Raw genomic sequence first — 14,757 nt, 5'->3', positions numbered from 1 at the left:
TTCTTTCTATACCTTGACAATTGTTTTTATTATCAAAAGATACAGAATACTTCCTTTCTACTGTTCTTTATTTTGTCGTTTTTAAAAAAGTCGACACATTCCTGGCTGATTTCTCAAATCTTTTCAGCAAATTTTATCCAATCCTAGACAAAATACAATTTCACCAAAAATTTCCAGACCATACATTCATATACAATGGTGCGGTTTATCTACTAAAGTCTGGAGAAATACCCTAACTATTAAATACCCACTAGATATTAAATTAAATTTCTAATCTAAAGTATGGTACCTGCTTTATACTGATCTATCGAAAATGGTGAATTTCAATAAACATCAACTCAAGTGAGACCAGCAAAAAACAACCAAGTCAAAAATTACTTTGAATCGAACACCAAGTTCAAAGTGACCTCACTCGAGCGAGACCAACCAAAATCGATCGAGTCCAGAATGGTCTCAATAAGTCCAGGAAATAGTGCAACTAAATCCAGTAGATAGTGTAAGTTTTGGATACCGCTATTACGGTGTATTATATCCCTATGTTTTACACTATTTTCTCATACTATGCATAAAGTTAGCACACGATCAAACTACACAGAAGCTAATCTCTCCAAACTTAGGTTATGCAGGTTTTAATGGATCGTTTTTAAACTCACTTTCCTTTGTCCTAAATAAAGTTTCAATTATAAAACTTTTTTAAAAAACATTATTCATACCCCAATAGATTAGCGGACACGAGCCGTTTAATGCAACTATTACAAGCTATTAAAACAAATTGTTAGGCAGAAGCTTTTACACTAATTTCATCTGAAATTATATTTTCATCGCGTTCTTGAAAAAAATATGTATACATATAGTTTTTGTTATTTCACTTTTTTAATATATAATTATAATTTGTATAATGGATCAATGCTCATCTAAAATGCCCTTTGAGAAATATTTCAAACAAAATGGTTTCTTGATCAGTTCTTCTGTAATGACGGTTGGCTTACTTGAAATTTGTTTAAAGTGCCACCTTTAAAGATAAACAACTGAAATATTAAACGTGTCTTTTATTAGATACACAATAACAATAAAAGACACGTTTAATATTTCATTACGTATGTGAACCTGGTAAACTTTTAGGATTTTCAAGTGGAATACCATTTCTTCAATGTGGTAAAAATTTCAAACTCGCAAGTCAATGCTATGAGCAGGAATGTGTCAGAGGGCCATAGAAAATCTATACATACTGTTAATGTTTCTACTGATTCATTGAGCGTAACGCCTCAGTACTCTCTCTTTCTAGAGAACAATGCAATGTGATTATAAATAACCGTACAGTACAAAGGCATTAATTTTTGGTTAAACTATCAGGTTACTAAAGGATATAACAGTACTATGGTGTCTTACCATAGTTAGCCTGATGATGGGCTCAGAAAAGGTAGCCCAAACTTGAAAATAATATGCAGAACACGGATTAATTTAGAACATTCAATTTATTCTCTCATTATTTTTAACACTTTACATTTAACATCCTTCACGTCATTTCATGTCTTCAAAATAAATCGAGGAAATAGTTCGAATCTAAGTATTTATTTTTATAGATCTCTAACAGTATTTTGTTATACCATCATTTCTCCAAAATATATAAAAAAAATTGCTACAAATGCTTAGAGTAGAATAAAAATATTAACATCATTCTTATCTATCATATTCTGAAAACACTGTCGCAAAGTCAGAACACTTATTTTATTTGTAATATATTATTACATCATGGAACAAAACCAAAATCAGCTCTATGTGGAAGTTCAACCAATCATGGGTTTTATCATAACAACTTCGTAGGTTTTGCCACAAATCAACATTACACAAATTTATTCTGATACATAAAGTAAATCGTAACATGACTGAAACGCTAATCAGTTCATCTGTTTCTATAGGCCTAAGAAAATATCTTTTATCATCAACAGAAAAAAATTAATTTACTCTGATGGTTTAGACTTCATCATCAAATGGTTACTTTACCACCTAAAACAACAAGCAACCAGAGATCAATTGAAAGGTACCATCAATACAACTAATTCAGGAACGAAATTAAATAATGTAAAAAATTACATGACAATACTGAAAATTTAAAAAGGGGCAAACTTCTTATCAAAGCTATATAACATTTAATAATTTATATTATAATACCTGCTCAGGAAAACAACAGCTGTATGAAGCATTACGTATTTTATGAGATTTAATAACAATGGAAACATACTTATATCACTCGCACCCAAGTCCGATATCTTTTAAGACTGACGATTATTTTCCCAACTATGAGCCAGACAAATCTGAGAGATTTCATTATCACTGCACAAACTGATCTTGCAGGATTAAAAAGTAAAATTTGGTCTTTATTAAATTACTATGTAAAAATAAAAAAATATAAGCAATGTATTTACAAGCATTGAAAGACTCGGTCAAAAATAAAAAAAACAATTTATGAGATCACACAGAATCTGGTAGTACTTTGTAATTATTCTTTAGAGAAGTGATGTTGTGCGTACACTTCTTTAATCATATCACTCTGTGCTTACTTTAAAAAAGCAGATTCAGTCCTTGTTCAACTTCTCTAACTCGTCAACATCTTCTGCATCCAACTTCAGAATTTTACGTCCTAAAAGGAAACAAAAATTAAAACCAAATATGAACCTTTAGTCAATTAAGTTGCTGCATCTCAAGTGCCACATGTCTCATGTTTGGGAGGATTCTTGAGCTTCTACTAAGTACATAAAAGAATGTGGAAAAAAAACTTAACGCCCACACTAAGTTTACAGTAAATGTTATAATATAGACTTTTTCAAACAATATGATTAATTTTTCAAATAGAATTGAAATTGTGTACATTATTATAAAAACTGTTTGTAGTTCACTTAAAATTTCTTAAGAAAGTGTTTTAATAAAATAACATTTGATTTCTCCTGTTATTTGACTTTACAATAGCAGCAGTATTTTGGATTTCCATAATGCAAACATTTGGTCCACTTTTCAGATAAGTGTTTTTAAAGAAAGATAGCCTATCTAAAGAAACACACAACTAGAATTCCTGTAAAACACTTTACTGATTTCACTCAGACTGGTAGATGAACTTGTATTATACTCAAAAACCAGGTAAAAAAAACTTTCAAAAGCTCTTGTAACAGTAATCAATAAACCGAACATTCATGAAGGTCAAGACCGAGACACCAATAAACCGAACATTCATGAAGGTCAAGACCGAGACACCAATAAGCCGAACATTCATGAAGGTCAAGACCGAGACACCAATAAACCGAACATTCATGAAGGTCAAGACCGAGACACCAATAAACCAAACATTCATGAAGGTCAAGACAAAGACATCAGCAGTATTTGAATCATATACCAAAGTGCGTGTGTGTGTGTGTGTGTTTCTGTCTGTCTATATATATATAAAATGTTGTAATGTTACTTTAGACTGTTTCAGTAGGCTAAATAAATGAAATTTAAGTTATTGTATTTTATATTAATTTATCGTTTAAAAAGATAAGATGAATGAAATAAACACAAAACCTTTATAATATGGTGACATCAGCTTTGTTGGTACTACTGTTCTGTAATAGAGAAAGTATTTTAACATCATCATGAACAACTTTCTTCAACTGTTTATATACGGGGCTCATCTAGCAGGAACATCATCATGAACAACTTTCTTCAACTGTTTATATACGGGGCTCATCTAGCAGGAACATCATCATGAAAAATTTTTTCTTCATGTGTTTATATATGGTGCACATCTATTATTATGAGCAGCTATTTTCAACCGTTTATATACAGGGCTCATCTAGCAGGATCATCATCAATAACATCTTTCTTCATCTGTTTATTCAAACGTCTGCAAGTCTTATCAGCTGTAGCAATTGAAAGGGAGGGAATACACACATGATGCTGGGATAAACTGAAAAACATGGAGGGCAACAGTTACAAGAATGTACTAACTGACCAAATTACTCCAACAATGGCAGTGTTGGTACTTAAAGCATAAAACTTAGAAAAAAATATGTTAAAGCTGATAAGCTACAGTTAATCTTTTTCTATATTGACAAAGAGTAGAAATATGGAAACAGGCTTAAGGCACTTAATCCTGTTTGTTTTTCTCCAATGGTACACATTGCTGGAGCGGTAGTGTATTAGCATGTAAGCATTAGGTCCTTTGATCACTTTAGAAGGGCTTAACCTAATAACACCACGGTGTACCCGAAAATTGGTGCAAAACTGGTTCAAAGAGCATGAAAGTGACTTGTTGACATGCACAATCACCAGATCTCAATTTGATTGGGAATCTTTAGGATGAAACTGAACACCAACATCTGTGAACCAACTGCAGATCACACTTCCCAGTTGAGTGTTATAATCAAACATGACACCTCAGAGTGTCTAGTGGAGTCTACGTTAAGCCAATTCACGATATCATTGTAACTAATGTTAATACAATTCTATGTTAGTCACATGACAGTTCCTGAAAATGTGGCTACTCGGTAAACTAAGTTGTTCCACTACTTGTTTGAAGAGATGAATTAACTGTTGATGTATGGAAAAGTACACCTTTCCAAGTCATAAATGCAACATACACTTTTATAATTGTTCCGACCTGTTTGAAGAGAACAGTTGTGGATCAACCATATCGCGCAAGTTAAATGTTTTCGATTTTTATACCTCATAAATGGAATATACACTTACCAAAATGATCCTCAATTTGTTTCAGAAATATGGTCGTACGCGGGCCATCAATTATGTTAATAGCGAGCCCAATTTTTCCAAAACGTCCAGTTCGACCAATTCGATGAAGGTACGTCTCACAGTCAGCCTTTCCTTTCTGGTCAACAGGAAGGTCAAAATTCACCACAACAGTCACCTGTTCTACATCAATACCTGTAATAGCAGTGTAATAAAAAGAGAGTCAATTACAACAGAAGACAGATACTTCTGAAACATACCCAAGAGTAGTTCAAATCAAGTTTACTCTTGGAGAATAATGTATATATAAAAAGTAATAATTATTATAAATAAACAAATAATTTGCTCTAGGACTTTCTCTGCAATGGTTATCAAATGTTGTGGAGTCAAACAGCAAGAAATGTTAAGTATTCTTTAGAACAGAATACATAAAGAAAAACCTATTTGGTAAAGACTAGCTTTTAGTAACCTAGTGGTAGCATGCAAGTATTATCTAAAGTTTAATGAAATGACATAACTATGAAGAAAATGCTCAGTGGTGTTATAAAAGGTTAACCTGAAACTGCTATAGATATTTAGAAGGATAACCTAATACAGCTATAAAATATTTAAAACTGTGGGTGTATTCAATAAGCAAATCAATGCATTCCAATCATTAGAATTTTTTTTTACTGTGCATTCGTTTAGTTATATCACTGTATGAAATTAGTTATTCCTGGGATAATTTTTTTAGTTCTGCTTTGATCAGAAGTTATTGATATCCATGATACATCTTGATTGTTTTTCTTTACATATTCCATACATTTTAGCCAACAGAAATACTTATAGTCCTACGGCTAGAGCTCAAGATGGTATACTAAGAAAAAATAAACTAATTTCTTTAATGCTGTTATTCTCCTGACAAAAACATTCTAATGTTACTGTAATCTACACCTGTAATAAATACTTTTTTTGCATTAAATGCATAAATTGTTTGTTTCTTTACTTTCAAATTCACCGATTTGTTTTTCAACTTTGAAAAACAATTACTTATTTGCTAGATTGGTAATTAGTACTTACAATCTTAGCGTGCACCTTTAATTTCAAGACGATTTCTATTGTGAAGATTTTTATTGCAGCACTTGATTTATTCTAAGCACATCAATCATTTCAAAGCTGAGAAAATGTGTAAAGTACAAATAATAAAATAGGTTATTTGGGTTTATATGGGAAGCCTTTTAGAGCCCATGTTTTACTTGCCTGTAAAGTCACTGAGAATCAAATGAAAATGAACTGGATAAAAAAATAAGAGCTTAGGAATTGGAGGGGGGGGCAGTAAGTTATATCTAATGCAATTAAGACAACTTATTCCTGTACTGTCATGTAAAATTACTCAGATCAACATGTGTAATACACATCTTTCATGTCACCGAGTAAATACTTGTACCATATTGAAACAATAACGATCAAAAGTGAAATACCCAACTAATTAACTTATTTGCTAAAGAAATATTTCAGTAAGCTAAAATCCTACAATTGATATTTGTTGTCCTGCTATCAGTGTAATGATAATGAATAAATGAAACAACATACAAGTTTTCATACTTAATATTAACTAATAAACCAAAAACACTAGAATTGAGAATATAAAAAAAAACCTCATAGCCAATTTTAACCGAGTACCTTAGTAATGTTTCAATTAAAAACAAATTTGACTAATGCAAACTGAAATACCAATACAATTAAAAGTTTTACTTATTTCTTTCTTATTCCATTTCCTCGAAGTATGTTAACAGGATATTGTAAATTTACAGTCTGACTTTGAAATACTTCTAAAAGATTATTTGATAAACCCAGATCAACTTCAGCAGAAAAATTCTTTGTCAAACAAAGACTAAGATATAATCTCTTTGGAAAAAGTATGCTGAAGTTTTCCAATGTATAGTTCAACAAGTATGAAATGACCATTAGCAACAGTTTAACTACTCAGTTTTCAGTAACATCCAATATTAAAGGTTATTTCATACAATAACTATAAAAGATAGACAGCTATTTTTGTTATTGACATTATTCTGAATGCAACCCACCTCTGGCACAAACATTAGTGGTAATGAGGACTTTTTCTTTGCCATCTCTGAACCTGTTCAAAACCGCTATCCTCTGAGAAACCGACATGTTGCCAGAGAGTAGAGCTACCGCATGTCCTTCTTTAGTAAGTTTCTCTGATAACCAAGATGCTGTTTTTTTCGTCTATAAACAAACATTAAAACCAGACTAAAATAGGAAACAAAGGATAAATTTTGTTGTGCTACAGAACATAAATGATTCTGTTGAAATCAAGTTTCTTTTCTCAAACTATCAACATTTCACACTTTTTTTCTTTTAAGGGACGTTATTGTAGAATGTTTTACTAAAAAGATTACATCTTTACTGCTGCACTTCAACATCGGCAATAACACTAGTTATCTTATGTTTTTTCTTCTTCCAAGTGCTACTTTTTAATCTCAGAATTTTAGAACGATTTCTTATATTGATATATGAATTGTAACTAATACCTGACCAGTGATTGGTACAAAGGTAATTATACTTAGTTATATAATATGAATGAACTAATGACGATTACCGTTACTTTTTCATAAAGCACGAATGAACTAGTGCAACATTACTTTTTAGTATAATGGTAAGGATTTTTTAGAAGTTTTGATAAAGTTGTGGTTTTCGACCATGTTAGTAACAATATAATGTGCGTCTTAAGAAGAAATGGAATTTTAAAATAAAAGGAAATAATACTCCAATAATGACAAATAATCTAAGTTAGCTGTTTGTTACTACATTTTCTCTCATTTACTAGTATTTAATGTCAATACCAATAAATTCAAGAAAGCAAAATAAATTATTATAAATGGGGGTAAATACAATTTTTAAAACAAGAAAAGAAACTAATGGAAGAAGCACTTGAAACCTGTAATAACTAATTAGCACAAGAAAATTTAGTCCATTGTTAATGTGATCCAGTGTATGCCTTGAATCTATATAAACACAATTAATTTAATGGTAAATACACTCTGGTAGTTTTTCCACTAATTGTAGCGCCACCAGGTGGTAATACAAATCAGACACATTAGGAACACATGGAAATGAAATTTAATGGTAAATACACTCTGGTAGTTTTTCCACTAATTGTAGCGCCACCAGGTGGTAAATACAAATCAGACACATTAGGAACACATGGAAATGAAATTTAATGGTAAATACACACTGGTAGTTTTTCCACTAATTGTAGCACCACCAGGTGGTAAATACAAATCAGACACATTAGGAATGCATGGAAATGAAATTGCATATTTTCTTTGTTAATGAAAAATTTAAATCTAACCTTTTACCAGAAACAATATACTTGACATACACCAAACAATATCTGTTAAATAATATTCTAGGGGTTTCTTGAGGTATTACGTGTAAATTTGGCAATTCTAAGTTCTAGACTTTTTATTTATGTTTGTTTCACTAAAAGACAACAATAATAATAATAATACCACATCAGTAGATTGTGCATAATGTCAAGAACAAAACTGTGGACTTACAGAACTGATATACACACAAGGTTAACATTAAAGCAAAAAACTAACTTCAGCTAGTATTGGTTGTTAAGAAAACCACTTTGAGCTATCTTACTGTATAGTAAGTGCTATTAATGCTTCAAAAGAAAAAAAAAGTACATGAATGTAACCACAGCAATATATTTTAATTTATACGAAAGAAAAACAAAGTTAAAAACATTAAAGTAGGAATCCTTTGGTTAAAATAAATAAAATGTTCACACATTATTCAGGTATTAGTCTAATGGTAATCTTAATACAAAAGAAACGTTTTTCTGTTTAACTAATTTCCGATGTTTGTTTATAATTATGAAATACTCAGTACCTATTTCTTGACAGAAATGTTGAAATTTATACTATCCAAGCTAACTAACAATTTGATATAAAACTGCAGAGCTAGTGCAAAACAGAAATTACTTCATTTAACTCGATCATTAACAATCAAAATGATTTTAAGAAACAAATCTTTCATCAATAGCTCTTGGATTTTATTTATTATTCCTTAACTAATATTTTCAGAATCTTGTTGTTGTATCAATATTTCCAATACTGGTTTATTAAAAGCAACGTTTTACCGAGATATGATGGTCTACTCTATATATCAAATGTGGGCTTATAATATCTAGTATAACATGTTAGTTACAAAAATTAATATGAAAAACTAAAGAATCTATTAACAACATGGACTGTATCTTGGGGCCTCTTTAAGTGATTACAGAAATCTTTTGTCCATGAAATTGTGCTCATGATGTGAAGGATACATTTTACGGCTTTTATAAGTAAACAAAACGGTTGCTACTTATAATGCTTACGTGACAAAAGACAATGGCTTGTCCAATAGATATCACTCCATAAATGTTGGAAAGAGCAGAAAACTTCTCATCCATGCTTTTACAAACAACATAAAATTGTTTGATGTTCTCTAGGCTCTCCTCTTCCTTTCTTAGTCTGATGACGACAGGATTGGGAACAATTATCTCAGCAAAATCCATAACTTCTTGGTCGTATGTAGCCGAGAACAGCATCACCTGACACTCTTTGGAAAGTTTTCTGTAATACAAAAAATATAATTAATATAATATCCAATTTAAACCCCACAACTTTGAAATGGTAAATGTTCAAGATTTTTATGTCATCTAAAATGCAACTTTTACTGTAAGCTACCTATGTTAAAACAAAATTTAAATAAACTACAACGATGTTTTCACATTATCAAATTATAATTTTTTTCAAACAATTTACAAACATGATGAGAGCATTCCATCATTGAACTTTCATAAATACAACTAAAAAATAAACAACTAAATTCACATAAATAGGTCTCAGAGTCTCAGCCACAAATACGAACAAGTTTATTTCACTATCAGTACAATTATTATATTGCCACAGAACATCAGTACCAAATTATTTTCCACACTGGGCCACAACAGATGATGGCCATAAAGCCAAGAGCTGGGCCTCAAATACATCATTCCCCATAACCAGTTATGCTTACTTTTGCAATTTCTGATCATCGTGATAACCACGAATCAGGCTTTCAAAGGCTTGATTTGGCCCACGAGTTGCCTATTGGGGACTGCTGTCATAAAGCATAATGCAGGTTTTTCATTGCACATGAGCTCGTACTAAACTGAAGTAAAAAGCATAACTTAATTTTAGTATTTGATTAGATAATGATAACGTGAGCTAAAATTTTTATGCAACAAAATTCTGGCAGGTGCATGTTACTGTTATTTTGTCCGACAACCATCTTACTTCTAAATATATATGTCAAAAGCTTCAAAAGGGTTGGTTACTTATATAAAATATCAATCTGTTACAAAGTTCATCCAAGTACTAGAAATTAATATTCCATACAACCAAAAAATAGGCCTATTAAATATCCCAGAAGATGAAAGGCTTAGTTAATTATGTGGTATTCTCAGGAGAAACTGATTTCTGCAGGAGTATTGGATTAGTCCACTTTATAATGGAAGGACCAATCAGGAAAACTGTGTAGTAAATCTCACTTTAGCTAAATGACTGAGTTTTCAGCTATGCAATAAACAGACTGGACAAGTGATGTAAAGCGAAACAGTGTTTATTCATATTGCAAAGCAAAAAAGCTTGCTTGTAATTGCATGGATACTAAACAAACAGTCACCTTTCTATGAGATTAATGAATCAATGAATAATTATCGAAAAGACATTCCATTAATTGACTCACATCTACAATGAAGTAGATTCATTAGGACTAAAACCAGCTGCATGCCCAACAGGAAACCTCAGTTTTATCCATTAGTGACTGGTCATTCTCTTACAATATACAAAGATTGTAACCTCTAAATATTATCTATTTGACTAGTAAAGGATAATGATGTTGATAGCCTATCTTAAACAGTGTGCAATGTTGCAACAATATAACCATGGGCAAAGCAGATGCTACCTTCAAGAGAACAACAAAGAAACAAATGTAACTAGAACAAAAACAGCTCAATGGTTTTTATGGACATGCCAAAATTGCATAAAATCAGGCTAATAAAAAAAATACTAAAAGTAGGTTAGAAAACAATAATATGCCATATATCTCAGTTACAAGTAGGAGGCCAACCTCAATGGAAAACAAAGATACAAATAAATACGATGCTTGTACAATTTAATTAAAAACCATAGTGAAAAGTAAGCTAAGAAAAAGCCTACAAAATTAACAGAAGCCATAAATTTATTAGGACATCGTACTATAGATATCCTATAAAAATAAGCAAATAGGAGTCATGAGGTTATAAAAGGAGAGTCCACTATCTTTCTATGGATATCCTGTGATTGAACAACCTGCAGAATGAACCAACAGGAGTCTTAAGATAAGTAGAGCCTACTCAACATCTGTGGATAAAAAACAACTCATGCTACATACTGTGACAGTGTTTACCACCTCCCCCTTTGGTTAGTTAATCATCCAATATACAGTAAACCCGTTACTGCCTTGAATACTTTCAATAACACTAATAATCACTGGAGTAATAAAGCATTTAGTTACGCATTGCAACAATAATGTGATGTTCACGTTTTCCATAAACATTTGAAAATAACATCGGCTGTCAACTACCTTCATTTATTGGCTTATACGGGGGCTTAGGATGACTATTAAACTGGTTGTGTACCAGATAATTAGCTGCACTCATGATGGAGAAAAAATAAGTGGGGTCTAGTAAGCTAAGCAGCCCTAGGAAGTTAGTGTGTTTTAAGGTGTTCTAGAACACAAAATGAAGTTATCCTCAACTTAAAACACATTCAAACTATTATTTTACCTCTAAATTTTTCAAAGAAATAATAAAGGCAAAAATAAGACAAAATATTTTAAATCAAAGAACAAATCCCCTCTAATTCTAGAAAGATGAAAAAAAACTATCATTTTACTCTTCCTTAAATCTGTCAAAAACAAATTCACACTCAGTTCAGCTCCATATTTCATAAATACAAATTCCTGATCAATGCTAGGAAATTACCTGTAAGTATCATAAAATCCAAATGTATTGCTATAAAGTAGAATTTTGGAGTCATACGTGATAAAACTTCACTTTTTGACAACAGATCAAATGAATTATGAAAACTAAACTCTCCTTCCCTTGCAACTTGCACCAGCTGTTGAAACAGGTCAATTGGTTACATTTGGAAGTGGTAAGGAGCTTCCCATTGGCCAAAATTGTATACAGACTACTACCTCGGCCAATGACCATTATGATAAACACACACTTGACTAACAGTAACATACAGAAAACTATATACTTTCTTATATACCATTCAAGAAATGGAACAGTTTTGTGAACAAACATGAAAGTATTGGAACATAGTTCTCTAAAGTTGGTGATACCGATGCTATATCTCAGTGCTGATACATGCTACTCTTGCTCTAGAAATACCTACAGTTGGCACTAATTCTACTGAAGAAATGTCATACTAAAGAGATGGCACTACTTACATTAAAGGTATGTCATACCAACATAGGAATGAGACCTAGTTTTTCAGAAATACCTACTTGTGAACCCTTATACACTGATCATGGTGACCCTGGATAGCAATCATCACATTGGCCTCATCTAACACATAAACGTTGATCTTCTGAATGTCAAACAGTTTGTATCTTAATGACCAGTCCATCACTTTACCCGGTGTTCCTATTATCACTTGTTCTTTAATCTTCCTTCCTCTATGGGCTGCATGTAGATGGTAAATTTACTTCAAAATCTCACTGTCTCTACACATGCTGATAACTTTTTGTGATATTTTTAAATATAATGTTTAGTTTATTGGCACCCAATGAAACTTATCAGCTATTCTACATTTTCTGCAATATGATTTATTAACAAAACTACTCAAGCTATTTTATATATATATATATATATGTATCTATAATGAAAACTAAATATATCACACAATAACCAGTTCACTTCTCTTTCAAATAAGATACATGATTATTTAAACTAATGTAAAAAAAAGTTGTATATGAACTTTTTTATTTAAATCTAGAAAATACTTAAGTATATATATATATATATATATATATATATATAACACACACACAATTTTTTTAACTGCGAGTAAAACAACTTATTTAAAAACTAGTTAAAAACAATGACTCATCAACTACTGAAAATATTGACAAGTCGTCAGAAATGCAATTTTTTCGAAGATCAAATGAAAATATTACCAACACTAAAATAAAACCAAAATTTTAAAAGCTCACTCTTGTATAATAATATTTTTTGTTTAGTTATCAACTATATGACACAAGAAAACTCAACACAACTACAAAACTGCTTCTCCATGTCCCAGTATTTCGCTCAAATATGTTGACGATACCTTTGTAATATGGACATTCACACTACAGACAAAATTCAAGAATTCACGAACCATTTGAACAGATAACAAAACACAATGAAAAAAGAAAAATATTACAACTGCACATTTGTTGATGTGATGGTTACCAATACACATAACCCAGATATCTTGGGAGTTTGCAAGAAACCACAAATAAGGGTAAATGCCTTGACTGTAAATCAAACCACTCGTACACATAACCCAGATATCTTGGGAGTTTAGAAGAAACCACAAATAAGGGTAAATGCCTTGACTGTAAATCAAACCACTCGTACATATAACCCAGATATCTCAGAAGTTTAGAAGAAACCACAAATAAGTGTACATGCCTTGACTGTAAATCCAACCACTCGTACATATAACCCAGATATCTCAGGAGTTTAGAAGAAACCACAAATAAAGGTAAATGCCTCGACTGTAAATCAAACCCCTCATACACATAACCCAGATATCTCAGAAGTTTACAAGAAACCACAAATAAGGGTAAATGCCTCGACTGTAAATCAAACTACCCCCAACAAGTGTAAAGAGGGGTTTCATAAACTGACTAGTTTCAAGAATGAACAAAGAAATTAAGAAGATGGAAGAAAAATACAATCACTAAAACACTCCTTAACCTAAAACAATTTATAAAGAAGATAAACAGAAAGAAATTATAAACACACACATAGCCATATTCCCTTTTCAACAGGTCTCTCTGAAAACATGCAGAAGATATGTAAAAAAAAGTCAGAACAGTAGTCAGAAGCCACAACATATTCACAATTAGAAAGAAAAAACCCATCTAAAGACCAATGTAGAGGAAAAACACAACTAACACTGTCCCTTGTGAATATGAATTCCAATAAGTTGGAAAAATAAAAAGATCAACAAAAGTTATAATTTAGGAGCATAACAAACATACAAGACTTGGTAATGTTGACCTGTCTGAAAAACTCATCATGTCAGAGAAGGAAACCATACAATAAACTTATATAATAATAAAATGATAGGATATGAACCAGAAAAACAAAGATGAAAGAAGCCTTCTGCATTCACTTAACTACTAACACAATCAGTCAACCTAAAAACATGCTCACCAAAACCTGGATACCACTCCTGCAAACAGTTGATTCAAGTTCTAATTGGGGAGGTGAGGGGGGAGGATCTCAGTAGAGTGGATAATGCACCATACATCCATCAAGAAGACACAGATCCAAATTTCAACCACTATCAACACAGAAATATTTATTCTCAGAACATGTCTGATTATAACAGCAGATTAGCAGACAAAACTAGATACTAACAAGAGCAATCAGAGATTATACACCCTCACCCTGCCACTCCTTTTCGAGATTTCCTGCATTTAGATTGGATAACGACAAATTTCACCTTCAAAAACTAAGAAAATCCTTCTCAGATCCAGAATGATCAATGATCCAGATAATTTTTTTTTAATAGTGTGCTGAGAAGTCTCAACCTTTATGTGACCATGAAATTTGGTACAAATCTAATCACACTTTATAGTTATTAACCCAAAACCACAAAAATGCTCTATGTCTCCATTACAAAAAAAAATGCTTCAAAGTGATCCAGAACTGGATCCAGATCAAATTTAGGGGGG

General features: G+C 31.6%; 1 protein-coding gene across 3 annotated transcripts in view; it reads right to left on the bottom strand.

Annotated features, from left to right (window-relative positions):
* Positions 1–1,456: 1,456 nt before the first annotated feature.
* Positions 1,457–14,757, bottom strand: part of LOC106472851 (DEAD-box helicase Dbp80-like) — an 18,660-nt gene continuing 5,359 nt past the window's right edge. For all 3 annotated transcript variants that reach the window (XM_013933518.2, XM_022401402.1, XM_022401403.1), the window contains 5 exons: positions 12,313–12,490; positions 9,110–9,347; positions 6,786–6,948; positions 4,723–4,914; positions 1,457–2,641 (listed from right to left, as the gene is read on the bottom strand). In XM_013933518.2, the coding sequence (XP_013788972.1) occupies positions 2,577–2,641; positions 4,723–4,914; positions 6,786–6,948; positions 9,110–9,347; positions 12,313–12,490 (836 nt within the window). In that variant the 3' untranslated portion in view covers positions 1,457–2,576. The remainder of the gene's footprint in view (positions 2,642–4,722; positions 4,915–6,785; positions 6,949–9,109; positions 9,348–12,312; positions 12,491–14,757) is intronic.

The sequence above is a fragment of the Limulus polyphemus genome, unplaced genomic scaffold (genome assembly GCF_000517525.1).
Source record: "Limulus polyphemus unplaced genomic scaffold, Limulus_polyphemus-2.1.2 Scaffold5667, whole genome shotgun sequence".
Lineage (NCBI taxonomy): Eukaryota > Metazoa > Arthropoda > Merostomata > Xiphosura > Limulidae > Limulus > Limulus polyphemus.
Note: the sequence above shows the minus strand (reverse complement) of the source record. Positions and strands in the feature narration are given on the sequence as shown.